Source organism: Nanorana parkeri, unplaced genomic scaffold (assembly GCF_000935625.1).
Source record: "Nanorana parkeri isolate BGI_ZX_2015 unplaced genomic scaffold, ASM93562v1 scaffold1134, whole genome shotgun sequence".
Lineage (NCBI taxonomy): Eukaryota > Metazoa > Chordata > Amphibia > Anura > Dicroglossidae > Nanorana > Nanorana parkeri.
Window position 1 is genome coordinate 82746 of NW_017307402.1, and position 17081 is coordinate 99826.

The window sequence follows — 17081 nt, forward strand, 5'->3', positions numbered from 1 at the left end:
GACACCTGCTGCTGTCAGAATAATAAAAAATAAAAAAACAGACAGCATAGCAATGAATAGCTAGGCTGCTATTGGCTATTTCGATTTGCAATAGTCAATAGCAGGTTGGCTATTGCACCCGCCCAATGCTGCTGTCAATCAGCAGAGGAGCAACTGATGGAGGAAATTCAGGTCCACCATTGTTGATTGACAGCAGCAGTGGGCGGGTGCAATAGCCAGTCTGCTATTGACAATTGCAAATCGAAATAGCCAATTAAGGAATGGGAAGATGGAAACTATACAAATAACCATCAACGCTCAATAAACACTTACACATGCATGCATTAGCTTCTTAACAATGCAAAGGAACCCTTTGATTCATACAGTACTTTCTCTGTCCATCCCCTTTCCAATTTTATGTTTATTCTAACTGACAGGTGCACTTTACATATAGTGCTTATAATTAAAAGACACTCCAGTTGCAAAAAAAAACACATTTTAAATGCACCTAATCAACGTTTTACTGTGTGAAACTGCCTTTTCTGGGTCTAAATCAAATAAAATATTTCTATCTTATGTTCCTTCTCTCCCTCCATACACATGTACAAATCCTGCTGATTTTGTGTTCCTTTAACCCATGTTCCATCCAGCACCAGGGCATGTAATGAAACCTCAGAGCTGCAAAGAAGAAATATTGCAGATAGAATTTGTTTCAATAATCCCTACATCTATACACAATGTCTAGTAGCAGTGAGGGGATAATTGGAATTTAATATCAAGGAAGACTACAGGCAATTAAACATAACAGAGTTTAAAAATAACTTTAGCAATGGACAGGATGGAGATTTTCACATTTGCCCCAAGGTCATCTAAACTGCTGAGAACTCTGGAATCTTGAGAATCTTTTTGTTCATATGTTACAGTATACATCAAATAATGTATACATTGAATGCATTCTATAGAAAATGGAAAAGGGAAGAGCAACATCAATGATAATAATCCATGGCATGATTCCGAACACTGTAGCTTCCAGTCCATTATCATACTGTGGACGACATCCGAAGGCTGGTGGTATCCAGAGCTGGAAAAAAAAAACGGGTATATTAAATTACTGGTCTTATCCATTCCTAATCTATATCACATTCCTTCTCTGGAGACGTTTGTGACCGATTATGTACATGCATGCTAGGTAAATTAGGAATGTCTGTGAATACTTATACAAAGTCTCAGAGCCAGCCACCAGATTTCAAAGGAGTTTGTATTGGGTGGGGAGGCGGTAGGGTGGTGGCCACAGCGCCCCCCTTGGCAGGACGCTTTTCTCAGCGTGGGCAGCAGGAGGGGGTGGCTACAGCGTCCTCCTGGGCAAGTCAACAGATAGAGCTGAGCAGGACGGTCTGTGTGGCATTCCGTAAAGCTCCTGGCAAAACATTAACATCAGTAGGCTGGGCAGAATGCAGCCACTGACATCACTAACAACATCTCTCCCCCCCCCCAGCTCGGTTGCCTTAGGCAGTCAATAGTGTAGGGATGGCCCTGGTCATATTCCTGTTATACCCCACCATTTTTACCATTGTTACCATCACAAAGTTGCCTAAAGGGAATTTCATGTAGCTATCACAGGAGATCATACCCTGTATGTGCGTGAGTGACAGCTGGCTCTGCCTATCTAGAGGCAGAGCCAGCTGTACCCGCCCCCTCCCCGTCCGATCCGCCAGTCAGCGCTGGCCAATTGGAGCGGGGAGGGGGGAATCCAGCAGAGAGCCGTGACAGGATCGAGAGGTGAGCGAACGCCGGTATGTGTTCGCTCACTTCCCGATCTACTGAGCCGACCTGTGACAGTCTCATTGTCACAGGTCTGCTAGAACTATGAGGTGAGTGAAAAGCACTCACCTCATAGTTCTCCTTTAAGGTACTTGAATGTATTTCTAAGATTTACCTCCTAAGTTTAACGTCACTTTAATCTTTACTGTATGTACTTACCGATATATTACAAAGAAACAAGAGAACTGTTATGTTCTTTAGCAGTGATTTCTTGAAGTTCTGAAGCTTTGGGTTTCCAGGGGGCCTGTGTATCTTGGCTTGTTTATGTTGGAAGGAAGCTTGCTGTTTTATCTCATTTGCTTTTGAAGTTGTGAATTTTGTGCTTTCAGCAGGCACCGAGATTTGACCTGTCACTATAGGTATCTCAATATGAGCAGTCTTCCAATCATCCTGAACATTGTAATTTGTGTATGTAATTATGAAAAGGTTTTGTATGTATTTTTCAACTATTACCAGGATCGCGTAAGGCAAGTTGTACCATGTATATACTGGATGACCCTTTGCAAATATTATGGCTAAGATGGAACCCCATGACATAATCCATGAGCCAATTGCAGAACCTATAAGCAGCTCAGCATCAAGTTTCACAGAAGGGCTCCTCTCTTTGACTGCAGGAATTCTTTCAGTTTTATATATGACAAGTCCAAGCAGAGACCCTATGGACATGAGGCTCAGGACCACTATTGAATAAAAATAGTATATGCTTAGAGCTGTTTCACTGTTGGCTTTGGAGTGACCGATGTTCAACAGGTAAGTTACAACTATGCCAATTGTTGCAGCTACAACTATGAGTCCTAAGAGGGACCCAGTAAAAACACCATCCAACTTCAGTTTTGTGCTGTGCTTGAAATGACCAGTCTTGTTCCCAATATTTTTCCATAGGACATACAACATAGCAGATGCCAAAATCTGGTATTCAATGTTGAATGGGTAGATATAATAGATTCCTTTTTTAAGGTTCATACACAGATTTGTGGTACAGTTACATTCTAAGTGTTCTACATCTGTTGGATAAAATTAGAAAGATAAGCATGAAACAAATGCACTCACTAACTCACATCATAGTTTTATTTAGTAGATAATAAAATAATTATATAAATCGAAGGTAAGATTTGGGAGGATATTTAATGCATCCCTAAGTTGTACCGAAGAGCCACATATTGCCATTCTCCTTTTTCGAGAAATAAAATGAATTAATATTATTAATGTTTATTTATTGTATTTATTGTTCTATGCTATCAATTGCAAAAGATCTACAGTTAGGAGTAATGACAGTAGCAGCTAATATAGGAGCAGCAGTTGTATTTAAAAGGGTGTTGAAAAAAATACATAGATATTAAATATGCATTTAAAGCAGCCCATGGTTGTTCCCCTGAAACCAAAAATACCACAAATAACTATTTACCTCCTAGTTAACTTAATGTGCACCAATCTCTTTTACTTTGGGTATGGTCACAGTCTTGTGTTTCTAGGATTCTAAAGTCCTGGACCACCCGCAGGCACCAAGACTAAAATGTTCTAGGGTTTGTTGTGTACCATGATAAAAAAAAAAGGAATGACTCTATTTTTTCTAATTAAATCAACTGTATAAAAAGAAATCCTCTTTTGAATAGATCTGTAATTTCTTAAAAATGATAGCATGACTGAACATAAAACTCAGATGTATAATAATACTTAAAAAATAAATAATACATTAATTAAAGAGTTGATAAAGTTGCATTCCAGAGGTATCATTGTTATTAAATTAACATTTATTTGTTTAGCAATAAAGAAATAAGCATTGTGATGTACATGAAAACATAGAAACAGACCAGGTTTGCGAGAATTACTCATTATTTACATAACATGATTCTAAAAACTTGTGAGGGCAAAATGCAGTTACTAGTGAAGGTAAGAATGCATGACCAAGGTTGGAATAAGTCTGCATACAGGATTATACTTGAGATGATGAAAATATTTATTGCAAAGAATACCGAGGCAGTTGAAGACCTGGGGCATGTGCACTGGGTGGCCCTGGTCACAGTGATATTTCAATTCAGACATGTGTTTTGATAAAAGGACTCCTAACATAAAACCTACTAAAAGTGAGGTTCAGAAAGCCCAGGGACTTCAGCCTTTCCATGTGCTCCTCCAGTTGATGGTCGGACTCTGTTGCTACTGCACTGGCCCACAGAAGTAAGTTTGTAAACACAGAGTGGATTAAACCAAACCTAAAATAAGGTCATACAGTTAGTAGAATAGATCACTCAATGGCTTGCCATCCTTTAGGCATTTAACAAAATCCCACCAAGGTAACCAAAATGATACAGTGTGCACCAGAGAAGATTAACAGAAAGTGCAGGGAACCCCTTATTGACACAAAATCCAGTAACTAAACAAAATTACATTTTTAAGCTTCTATTGCGAAGCTGAACCCACAATGTTTCAGGACATTTAGCCCTTGGTCAGAGGATGGGTAAGTAGCTCTAAAATGCTGGGTGATGGGTGAAGAGTTTTTAGAAGGCTGGAGAAGTGAACAATCTAGGACAACAGAGCTGAACTGGAAAGTGAGCTGAATTAGAGAATTTTTCCAAATCAGCTATGTTGGCCTAGATTGTTCCCTTCTCCTGCCTTCTCCAAACTCTTTACCCCTTTGTGAATTACCCTGTGTGTGTTCACCTGCAGTATGGAGGCTAAATAAATGGTACCATGATTCACTTCCAGAAGGTAACTTTTTTTTTTTAAGGAGATCTTTTGTTTTGGATCACATTTTTTGTACCGATGTCTACTAGAATTTGGAGGGTGCAGCTTAAATCAGCTAAATACATTCTAGGTGCATGAAAACAAAAAGCATGTAACGTCTTAAAGTTTGTTTCCTTTAGAAAGCAGCTACAATGTATTATGTTGCTACATATACATGCAGACAAAGCAAACAGGTGTAAGTAATTTTTATATTTAAAATTTTATCTGTCTATGGTTAGCTTAAAATCCAACTGAACTTTTAATTTTAATCAACTAAATACATTCTGGGTACAACAAAAGGTGTGCAAAAGTCTTACAGTTTATTTTCTTTAGAAAGCAGTCACAGCCTAAATACAAACGCCTGTGCCCTGCCAGCATGCTGCATAGAAGGATTTTTGCTCTCTGTATGGAAGCAGTGATCAGAGCTCGAGCACTAAACTTAGAAAAGCTTATGTTTAATATTCTCTGCTGGATGGCTCTAGCTGTGACTCAACAGGGGATGGACATCTGTAGAAAGACTTCTGCTTCCACATAGACAGCAAGGGTCCTTCTCTTCAGCATGCTGGTAACAAACAGGCTTTTCTACTCTGAAAAACAATGTTCTAACAAGGTAAATATGGACTTTTAAATAAACAAATAAATGGTTGCAGGACTGGTTGAAGCAATAGTGAACAGGTGATGCTTTAGAATGTCTGAGTCTGTAAATAATCCGCTCACCCCCTATACTCACATCCGGAACTCACTCTCTGCAATGATGATTGGCAATGATTAAAAAGATGTCCATGTTGTGAGTAGTGATGAGCCGAACACACCCGTGTTCGGTTCTAACTCGAACTTTCGAAAGAACCTCTCTCTCTATCTCCTACAGCACACTACATGGGGCCGCGGTGTCAGCAGCCTTATATAGTGTGCTGCAGGGACTTAGCTGTGAGACATGATTGGGCAGAGTCATCGTGACTCTGCCCAATCATGGCTCTACATTTGTACTGAGCCCTGATTGGCACAGTCTTGCACCTGACCTGCGGTCAGGTGCAGGACTGTAGCCAATTGCCGCTTCGGACGGCGCAGTGCATTGTGGGATGTGCCGCGGTCGAACAGACCGCGGACATCCCATAATGTTTGGTGTTCGGCGAACGCTCGAACATGCTATGTTCGAGTCGAACATAGGTTCGACTCGAACGCGAAGCTCATCCCTAGTTGTGAGCTGTTCCCTGCAGTACCTCTTCTATGCCACAAAATGTTCACAGATTGAAAATGTCCATTGTCAAACAACCCAGAAGACTGAGGACAAACTCTGACTTCTGCCTCTGAGGGGGCATTGTCATGGGGACCTTTAATTACAGTGCACAAATGCAGAGAGCATCACTGATGTCATCATGTCAGAGCTGTTCTCTGCATCAGTGAGGGCTACCCAGCCGGGAGAAGATGAACATGAACATGAAGAGGACCCAGCAAGTAATGTGACCCGACCCAAGATATTTGAAATAGGTAAATGAAATAAAAAAACAATTCAAAAAAGGACACAAAAAAGGGGGGTGCAAAGGGGAATGGGGGTGCTGTCAATTGGGGGAACAAGAGCCTGGAGCTGGGCTTTAACATTTAGTACATACTCTTTGTAACAGTACTGCATAGAGCTAGTAGAAGGAGGATAGACCCCTGAATAATTAACCTTTAGTGCAAATTTACAGATCACAAACATTGCAAATCATTTGTGAAAACCAGTGCTGGCAATGTACAATCTTGTGACTTCAGCTTGTCATTTATTAATAAATAAGGCCAGAAGTGTAGGTGTGAGCCTGTATGTATATAACAGTATTATATAGTTATGTGAACAAGCGAAAACAAAATAAATCACAGAACATGGCTATAATGTGCTTTACACATACGTAATCAGCCTTCAGATCAAACAATGATTCTTGAGTGTGTTCTTAAGTATTGAATAGAAATCCACAGTATTCATAGACTTATACCCAATCATTTACCTTGACAATTACAGCAGATAGTCCAGCTATTCTATTACAAAATACAATAAAGAATCAATTTCAGTCTCTTTAAGCATTCACTTATTCCATATATGAGTAAGCACCATTCCCCCCTTTCTACAGCCTTATATCAAATTGCAATAGCATTGCCCATGTCTTTGAACAAGCAGGTCCGGATACAAAAGTTCACATTGTGAAATGTTCGTGTCCCATTCTTTTCCTTGTCTTTAGACTGTATACTTCTTATTGCCAACCCTTGTTCCTTGTCCCCAAAGATTGCGCAATGCGCAATTTTCATTCGAGGAACCTACAATTTCTGAATTATAAGGACTAACTGTGGCCAATTAATGAAACCAAACTGTGTTGACAGGGCAACAGCAACGCTGCATCTATTCCCGAAAGAAAAACAGGCTTATTTACTAGCGGCTTAGCAAAACAGGAGATTTTAATTGTATGCATGTGTGAGATTTAACCCCTAATGAAAAGTGCTGGATTTGCAAAGAACTGATTAATTGGGGCAACTGTTGAGAAGAAGAAGAAGTTAAATCCAATGCTCACAAGTAGTTAATATCTTATTTGTAGTTCAGCCTTAAGAGAATGCAAAAAACAACGACATGCAGAAATTATTAGCAACCCATTAGATTTCACCTTTTTAACAGTTCAGAGGAGACAGGTGTTTGACTTGACCATAGCCTTAAAGAGTGTCTAGAGCCAAAACTTGTTTTTGTTAGTTTTGGATAGAGAAAGGAACAGTTAAAATCCCTGTGATATTTTTTTTTATGCTGCCTGAATTCCCTTGGGAGGATTTCTCTTCAAATCCTGTCCAAGAAAAATAGCGGGAAGTGAGAGTAAAAGTCTCCCAAAACAGATACTTTCAAGGCATGTCAACTGTCAGAGTCCATTCACACATAGCATCAGCGTTTTCCGGGCAGCACAAAAACGCATAAACTTTAACATACACGGGGGTTCCGCACATTTGTGACTACTACTATAGCTGGAATGTGCAGAATCTGCCAAGAATATCGCGCTTGGACTTTTTTGCGCTAATGTGTGAACAGAGCCTTAAGGTTGCCAGTGTGCTTATTTCAGCTCAAACCTTCATGCTCTCAAATGGCTGGTGTCATAGCTGATCACATGTGCAGCACTATGGCAACTGCAATCCAAAACAGACCAAGATGACACCATTGTTAGATGTAAAGGATATATCAACTATTGACATTTCCCCTCTATTCCTGTTTTGATAAAAACTGACACAAAAAAACTGAATGCCCCATCACTTTCTATCCCAGTTGTCACCAGGTCAAACAGAGAAAAAAACAGTAATAAAAACCAAACAAACCAACCACACAAAAAAATAAAACAAATGTTTTAACCCTTCCCTGTTTTATCCAGAACAAAATCTTTTTTTTGGTAGATACATTTTTGGTAGACATTGTTATTTTAGTACAAGGGAATCATCTTGCTCACCTTTCAACTGTTTTGAAAGATTTGATCACATCCTTTGAATGACACCATAGAAAATATACCTGCAATATATAGAAATATTAATATCTTGGTTTTAGGATTAGATAGATATTTAAAGGAAACATTAGTTCAGATTTTTATATATTAAATATTACACAACACAGATAAAAGTGGGAAATTATAGTGACACTTAAATCCTAAAAATACATTAAAAAATCCTAACTATTACAACATGTATCTTATTTGTGTTTCACTTAGCTCTAGATCCTCAAATCACCTCTGAATTGGTACTGGTCCTTCCTTCTGGAGGGTGGCTACGTTTGTTCCCTATGGTCCCTGGGTGTGATGTAAAGTAGCCACCACTCCAAGTTCGCTCCTGTGATGGATTACAATCTCATGTTTATTTCACTAATTTGTATTGAGATTGTAGTCCATCACAGGAGTGAGTTTGGAGCGGTGACTACTTTACAACACACGCAGGGGCCATGGGGAACAAAAGTAGCCCCCCTCCAGAAGGAAGGACAGTGTCAGCACCGATTCAGAGATGACTTGAGGATTTACAGCTGAGTGATACACAAATAAGATACTTTTTTGTTAATGGCTAGGGTACTTAAATGCATTTTTAAGTGTCACTTTATCTTTCCTTGTAAAGACTGGACACTGTGAAAAAGTTAGTACCTGTACCCATGTCCTCCAATATATCATGCAGTGCAGAATATGGTAAGATCTTAGTGCACTGGTATTATTTTATGTGGCCATTTTACATACAAACAAATCTCTACAGTGTTTCACTCTAATGTGGTGTTAACAGAACCTGCTCGAAAAATTATTAGAGTAATTTCTGTTAAAAGCGAAGTCCTGCCTTATTAAACCCCTGATCTTCCGGTGAGGAGAACAGACAGTATAGCATATATAATACACACATCACACATTATCTATTCAACAAATCCCAGCTGGCAGGCAGTAGTGTCAAGACAAAACGCCTACATGCCACCCACACAACGTAAGATGCAATTGCAAGCAATAACACAATTATGTGTATATGATGTATGTGTATAGAGTATATAGAGTTCAGCCCTAGAAATACAATGCAACTCTTACATGTGTAGTGTTCCTGAACCTGGATATCATCGGCAAGAATTCTCACTTCAGAACACAATAGCAGCTTTGAAATTTAACCAGTTATATAAACCAAATCCCAAGAATGGGTGAAGATTTTGGGGCCATTGTTCCTAGACTGTAAACAAATGAATGCACCAGGCCACTCTTCTTTTGGGGCTGGCATTTAAAAGGTCAGAGGGCCACTATCACTTTCACAAATTGCTACAGGAGAAATGTTGGATTGTGCTTTATTTGGCAGTTCTTCCAGTATTTCCCATAACCATAGATATTGAATTGTCACTTTATCATGGTCCCCTCAAATCTATGTGCCTAGGTGTCTAATGAAAAAAGGTGTTTTGGGGGAAATAAAGGTCTGCTTTGAATTTCAAATAACCCCCCTGCCCTAGCATGGCACTATAGAGTAGTCCAGTAGGGAGTTCCTGCCTTTTAGAAGGAAAAACAGTCCATTGTTGACTGGCAAACAAGCTGCTGTCAGTAAAGCGGGAGGGCTCAAACACTTTCTGAGATACTAGTGTTGCACTGGGCTGGTATGTCTTTGGATGGGGAGTAGGAGGGTGTCAGGCCCTCTAAGAAGCAGCTGCATCAGCCAAAACATATGAAAATCCCTAATTTATTTATTGAAAAATTGTATTATTATTGTAATATAAAGTAATTACAGTTTTATTATAAGGGGGAAAGCAAAGCAGAGCCCTCTTAAAACTCAAATTATCTGCATGTCACACATCCATCACAATTCCAAAAAATATCGTTTTTGGATAGCGGGAGGAACAATGATAATCATTCCTTTATGCTCCTACGCCAACTGTGTAGGTTTTTTGGTTCTTTTTAGCCCGCCTCACCATAACCCGTCTTAACATGTTCTTATTCACATGGTCTGAATAATAACGGGATACTAAGGGGGTTACTCACAAAGCTGCCGAAGGCAGCAGAGTGAATAACCCAGCCGAAGTGAAGTGAGCCAAACTACGTTCGGCTATTCACTCTGGCTCAGTACGGCTGATTTCAGCCGTACATCGGCTGCCTTCGGCTGCACTTAATTCAGCCGAACATGCAGAGTCGAAGTGCAGAAGGACTGCAGAAGGACTTCGAATCAGCCGATCCAACATCTGGTTCGGCTGAGCCGAAGCTCCGGCAGCTCACTCGCTGCCCTTCACCCCTATTCACATAGCGGCATTCGGCTTGGCTTTTCTATTCGTACCTCCGTAGTACCGAGCAAGATAGAAAATAGTGAAAATAGTAGGGGAAAAAGGTAAAATGTTTTATGAAAATAAATAGTGAAATTTAAAAATAAAGATATTTAAAAAAGATTGGGCGGAGCTAGCAGTGACAGCTAGTTCCACCCAACTTTTTCCTATTGGCCGGCACCTGCTGGAGTCTTCTAGCAGGTCCTGGCCAGTGAATAACAACTGGGCGGAGCCGGCCATGGTGTAACGGCCGGCTCCGCCCAGTTGTTATTGTTTCATGACAGATCAGCACCCCCAAGTCAATTGGGGATGCTGATCTGTCATTAAAACTGGGCAGAGCCAGCCATGAGATCACAGCTGGCTCCGCCCAGCTGTCATTTGCGGGGCTTACGGCTTTGAGCAGGCCGTTCGCCCCGCTGCTGCTGCCAATTCGGCTCAGTCGAGCCGAAGCATATGCCTTCGGCTCGGCTGAGCCACTCGGCCGCCTTCGGATGCTGTACGGGCTATTGTGAATAGCCCGTACAGCAGCCCTTCGGGTCGACTGAACCAAAGGGCTTCGGCGGCCAAAAAGAGCCAAAGGATCAGCCAAAGCTATGGCTGTATCCTTCGGCTCCTTCGTGAATATCCCCATAAGCTTTCCTATTCTTGAAGCTGTATCACAATTAGGGAATAGTGTTTTGACTCCATTTCTTATATGCTCCGGAAAAGCATTACCTCTTCAGTAGAACAGCTATGATACGTAAAGGGCTGTGCAAATTTGTTTTGTATGAAAGGTTTAAAAAACGATAATGCAGAAGAAACTATACCACTGAAACATGAGTGTAAAGCATAATCACCTTGTTGCCTTTCCTCCTTCCTACTCTTTCAAGCAGGTGAGAGCTGAGAGACAGACAGATAGCAAAATAATTTTCTAGGAGGTTAAGGAGGGCCGTAAAAATTCTTGAAAACTTCAGCCTGTTATATTCCCTTTATTGGTGTATAAAAGTTCATAAAACAATATCCAATGAGCTTTAGGGATCTAATGCACCCCCTTCATCTGGGTTTTTGATATTATTACATCTTTAAGCCGTGGGGACTGAAATCAGTGTCATGGATCTGTTGGAGTATATGTTCCAACCTGTAGTGGCATACACATTGTTTTATGAAAATGTATTTACCAATAAAGGTAATTTTTGTTTTTTTTACCAGTTGTAGTGTTCAAGACTTTATTTATGGTGCTCCTTGCCCACCTCCAAAACTCTTTCATGTTTAAAGGGACCCAATTCCCCAGCATTCCATGAGCTGAGCTGCCACAGATCATATATTCTAATACCATGTCAAATCCAGGTACTTACATTGCTTGCAGTCAAAAGTACATTTAATGATGTATTAATGAATACAGAGCTACCATAATATGTGTTATTTATATCTGTCTGGAGTTTAGCTTTAAAGGGAAACTGTAATAGTTAATGTAATGTAACTGTAATGTAACTGTAATAATATTTGTTATCATTTGTATAAAATATTTATTTAATAAATCAACATTTCATTCCGGGGACTTCTATGACAGTGCATAAGAAATAAGCAAGCCCTGCACTGCCTGCATGTTTTTTGGCATGCAGGCAGTGCTTTTTAAACTGACTAGTTAGGATGTTCCCATATTTACTATAGGAGTAGAAAGGTGTCTGCAAATCAAATCTATTTGCTAGCACAACAGTCACAGAAAAAGCACTTAAAAAGTCTTCCCCATTGACCAAAAAACACAAAAGACAACGTGTAACACAACATAAAAAACATTTCTTCGGGCACCTATGTGCCCCTTTGAAATTTACTTTAAATTGACTTTTGGTCAATGCTGACAGAGCAACCTACTTTTTTTTTCAACGCACTTTTGGGGGCGGGGTGGGTCGGGATACCTGAGCGCTCTAGTTCTTCTCTCCAGAGGAGTCGTAAAAGAATAGCGACTAGGGGCTTCTATCGATCTGTGTGGGAGAGTGAGTATGAATCGGGGTATTGGAAAGAATCAGTACAGCCACGTGGATTTAATGGCTTCCTGTAGAGCTGATATACGTATAGCTACACATAATGCTCAAGGCCTGAACTCGCCAGTTAAGCGGCGAGTAGCCTTTAATCATTATCACTCTCAAAAAATAGACGTGATATTTCTTCAGGAAACGCATTTCCCTAACAGTTACAACCCATCCTTTTTACATAAATATTATACTCAGTACTACTTTGCCAGTGCGGCAGATAAATCCAAAGGGGTGGCTATCTTGTTCGCTAGGCATATTTTGTTCCAGTTACAGTTAGAAGTTAAAGATCCTGGAGGACGTTGTTTATTGCTGAAAGGCACTATCGGGGAGCATTTGTACACGTTTATTTCCTATTACGCCACTAATGTTGCCCAAATCCCTTTCTTCAGGCATCTCCTTTCTACTCTCTCCCCTTATATAGAGGGTACAGGGATATTAGCTGGAGACTCTAATATGGCCTTGGACTTTAAAAATGATAAATCCCATCCCTCGGGCACCAGATTAAAACATCCGCCTAAGAGTGGACTGAGATTGGCAAGGCTCCTTCACTCGCACCACTTAGTAGATGTGTGGCGTGAATGTAACCCCTCCACCAGGGACTACACTCACTTTTCCCATGCTCACTCTACGTATGCGCGAATAGATCATATCTTCGTTCCCCAACGGATGTTAGCAAGCATTAGATCTGTGAAAATTAGAGAGGTTTCTTGGTCGGACCATGCTTTAGTAATGACCTCATCGTTAGCCCAACTCACTCGGGGAATGGGCCATTGGAGACTCAATGATTCACTCCTTAGTGATCCTGGGGTAGTTATAGAGGTCCAGACACTATTAACAAAATACGTTCGTATTAATACTCCCTCAGTTCTTTCGCCCATTATTAACTGGGAAGCTCATAAGGCAACTTTAAGAAGGCAATTTATCTCAATCGCTACACGAAGGAAACGCCAGCGGACGTCCCATATCGCCAAACTGGAGGGGGAGTTGTTGGCCTTGACCCAAGCACACAAATATAAACCTACGAGATCGTATTGAGCAGACGCGCCTGTCTCTAAATTTGGCCCTTACAACGGTGGCAGAACGGAGCCTGCGCTGGTCCCAACATAGATTCTATTCTCATGGGGACAAAATTGGTCATCTTTTGGCTACTAAATATCTCCCAAAATTCGGAACTATTCGATCCCCAAGATAAGATGTACGACTGGAATATATTCACAGAATCCCAAGGTGGTTATCCAGGAATTTAAAGCGTTCTATACTCGATTGTATGCTAATACTCATGACCCACCTAAATCGTCAATACAACAATTTCTAAGATCTATATCACTTCCTAACCTTAATCCTGAACATGTAGCTTTATTGGAAGAACCAATCACCCAATCTGAAATTAAACAAGCTATCAAACAGGCAAAAATATCTTCAGCCCCAGGACCAGATGGCTACTCAGCTAGCTACTATAACAAGTTTGAGGAAATACTCCTTCCCCACCTGGAATCTCTCTTCTTAGCTATTAGGAAAGGTGAACCCCTGAGTTCACACATAAATAAAGCATTTTTAAGTTTGATTCCTAAACCTAATAAAGACCCAGGAGAACTAGCTAACTATAGACCAATTTCTTTAATTAATAATGATCTTAAGTTGCTTACAAAAGTGTTGGCTAATAGAATTAATTCCTTCCTCCCCACTTACATTAATAAAGATCAGGTAGGGTTTATTAAAGGGAGGCAGGGGCCAGACCAAATTCGCAGAGCAATCGATATAATATCTTTGTTAAAGTCAGGGTGGGTCAGGACTCCAGGGGCCACTGGCTTGTTGTTATCGATTCATCTACAGAAAGCCTTTGATTCAATATCCTGGACTTACCTCTTTACACTTCCAGAGGAGTGGGGGTTTGGCACTCAGTTTACTTGCTTGCTTAGGAATCTTTACTCCTCCCCCTTAGCTGTTATCAAAATGCAAGGATTCAAATCAGCCCCAATCCCGATCTATAAAGGTACTAGACAGGGTTGTCCTCTCTCCCCTCTATTATTTGCATTAGCGATTGAGCCCCTTGCAATTTGGATACGGGAGAATCGTGATATTAAAGGGGTAGATTGTGGATCTAGGGAGCACAAATGTGCCCTTTTTGCAGATGACCTATTGCTGTTTCTCACTCATCCATTGATTACTCTGCCCAATGTAATGTCTTCTCTTGAGATCTTTGCCAAAGTGTCAGGGCTCCATATAAATATAACCAAGTCTGTAGCCTTGAACATAAATCTACCTCCAGAGTTGGTGACTAGATTGAAAAGCACGTTCTCTTTCTTATGGCCGTCGACTATACTACCATATTTGGGGATCAATTTAACGCCCTCTTTTGATCTACTATATCCGGCAAATTACTCCTCTACTTTTAGGAAGTTAAAGGGGGAACTAGAAAGGTGGTCGGCGTACAACTTATCTTGGTTTGGGAAAATAAATGCTATCAAAATGACTCTTCTCCCTCGTCTTCTATACTTGTTCAGGGCCCTTTCTATTCCTGTTCCTAGATGTGAATTAACCAAGTTCCAATCTATCCTGCATAAATTTATATGGGGGGGGGGTAAGGGTCATCGTCTACCTAGGACTACACTTTACAGTACCAAGGAGTCCGGCGGGGTTGGGGGTCCCGAACATACAGCATTATTACCGAGCCGCACGTATAGCTCAGTTATCTGTTATATATACTACAGAAGAGTTACCAGATTGGGTTCATAAGGAATCTGAAGCAGCTGGAGATTTGCCTGTAGATGTATTGAAATGGCTACCCTCTAGATTACGGCCACCTACCCTTTCTAACTCTCTGGCTCTTTGGGATCGAGTGAAACCCCTTGGAAACATTAGCTCACCTTATACTCCCCTGGCCCCCCTATATCAGAATCCGGCATTTATGCCTGGTATGCATCCTAAAACATTCCAACCAAAATTAGTTGTTTTAAAGTGGTTGCTTTGTCTTAATTTTTATTTATTTATTTTCTTTATATTTTTTTAACTATTGCTCTCCTCCCCTGCCCGCGAATTGGCCAGGGAAATACAACTTATGCAGTCTGTCTACACTAAAGATATATCCTAGGTGCATCATAATAGGGAATATTTCCAACTAGGATAGGTTCCAGTTAAAAAGTTAGGGTATACAATACCGATATGATAGTGGGCTTAAGTCAACGTTTTTACTAAAGTGGTACTGCTGTAGATGAGAAGTGAGACATGAAGTTCAATCGGTGTTATAATATTCAGACTAGTTCGTAGGTAATTATTTATGCTATGGTATGCTAAGTACAAAAATTAGTGGGGATGTGAGAGAGAAATGTTGGGTTTTTTTGTTTTTGGTCATTCTGTATGTTGTTGTATTAGATGGCCATATTTTTAAATGTTTGTAATGTCTTGACGAAAACAATAAAACTTTTGAAAGAGAAAAAGTCTTCACCAGAGCTCCCAATTAAAAAAAGAAATTAAAAATTATTGTAAAAATTTTAAAGTTTATTTTTATTTTTGCAGTCAAATTTGAGAAGCCCCCTTTACCTTTTAAGTAGGGTTACACATATACAAAGTACAGTACTCTGTACAAGTACGAGTACATGTACCGATACTTTTGAGCTCCAAGACTACACTAGAGAAAAATTCAAAAATTAGGCAGCTGTCATGTGTAAGGAGCACACGGAGCTCCTGGGATTTCTACATCTCTGTTTTAATGTACGATTTTGTTTTTATAAATATAAATAAAGGGATGCACAGATACCAGTTTTGCTAGTACGAGTACTGGTACTTGCCGAGTACTTACAAGTACGAGTACTGATACATTTTTGTTTATTGTCATGTGACAGTTTTTCTAAAACAATACAGACTAATGATTTCAGGACAGTGGTGGAGTGCCAGAGCCAGTTCCCAGCTGCAACCGCTGCAACCCTGGTAGCATGAAAATGCCAAGTATCCGCACTGGTACTCGAAAAGTATCTGTGCAACCCTACTTTTAAGTTAAAATATATAGTAGTTATTATTTATTTTTTTAAAGGAGTTTTATTTTCAGTTTTACAAAAACAGAACCAGGTTCTATCCCAAATTGAAAAAAATATGGAAATTATATAACACTATATACTGTATTAGTTGGTTAGTGCGCAGCTGCAAGCTTTGCTTCGCCCAGAGTATTCTAATTCCTATTCATTGCTCTAGAATTACAGAAGTTTTCTGCTTTTTTCCATTAGTTCTGAAATTCTTGCCTTGAAAAGAATAAGAAAGGCTTAAGAATTGTCCTTGTATTGAGACTAATATTAGAATAGCAAAGGTTAGGATAACAAAGGTGTATACCACCATTGTCTGCATTTTATATGAAACTTGATCAGTTAGGAAAGATCTGCTTTGTCAGCTAAGATAACCCACCCTACACTCCTTGCACTATTTCAAGCGTCTGTATATGTAGCAGAAACACTTCCACTCTTCTACATTGTCATTAAGCTTGCTAACATTAGGCTTTGTTACACAAGATGGCTTGCCATTTCACGTTGTAACCAAAACCCCTACCATTTTGTTTTTTTCCATCTGATACATTTTACTAAAAAAATTATATTCTTCCCAGGTCATCATCTGGTTGGTCTACTGCAGCAAATCACTCTCCTACAAAAGACATCAAGCGCTTGTTACAGAGGACATCTGGGTTTCACCTATTTCCTGAATAATCACTGAAGACAAAATCTAATGCAAGAGCTGAACTAAATCTGTTGTTCCCCAGGTCCTTTAACCACTTCAAGACCAGGTGTTTAGACCCCCTTCCTGGCCAGGCC

The 17081-nt window shown here is 40.1% G+C and overlaps 1 protein-coding gene across 1 annotated transcript in view; it reads right to left on the reverse strand.

Moving 5' to 3' along the window:
• Nucleotides 1-1019: 1019 nt before the first annotated feature.
• Nucleotides 1020-17081, reverse strand: part of LOC108796570 (otopetrin-1-like) — a 34109-nt gene continuing 18047 nt past the window's right edge. Inside the window, exons 3-6 of the mRNA XM_018568063.1 lie at nucleotides 7971-8029; nucleotides 3880-4010; nucleotides 1971-2804; nucleotides 1020-1060 (exon numbers count right to left, since the gene is read on the reverse strand). Coding sequence (XP_018423565.1) covers nucleotides 1020-1060; nucleotides 1971-2804; nucleotides 3880-4010; nucleotides 7971-8029 — 1065 coding nt within the window. The remainder of the gene's footprint in view (nucleotides 1061-1970; nucleotides 2805-3879; nucleotides 4011-7970; nucleotides 8030-17081) is intronic.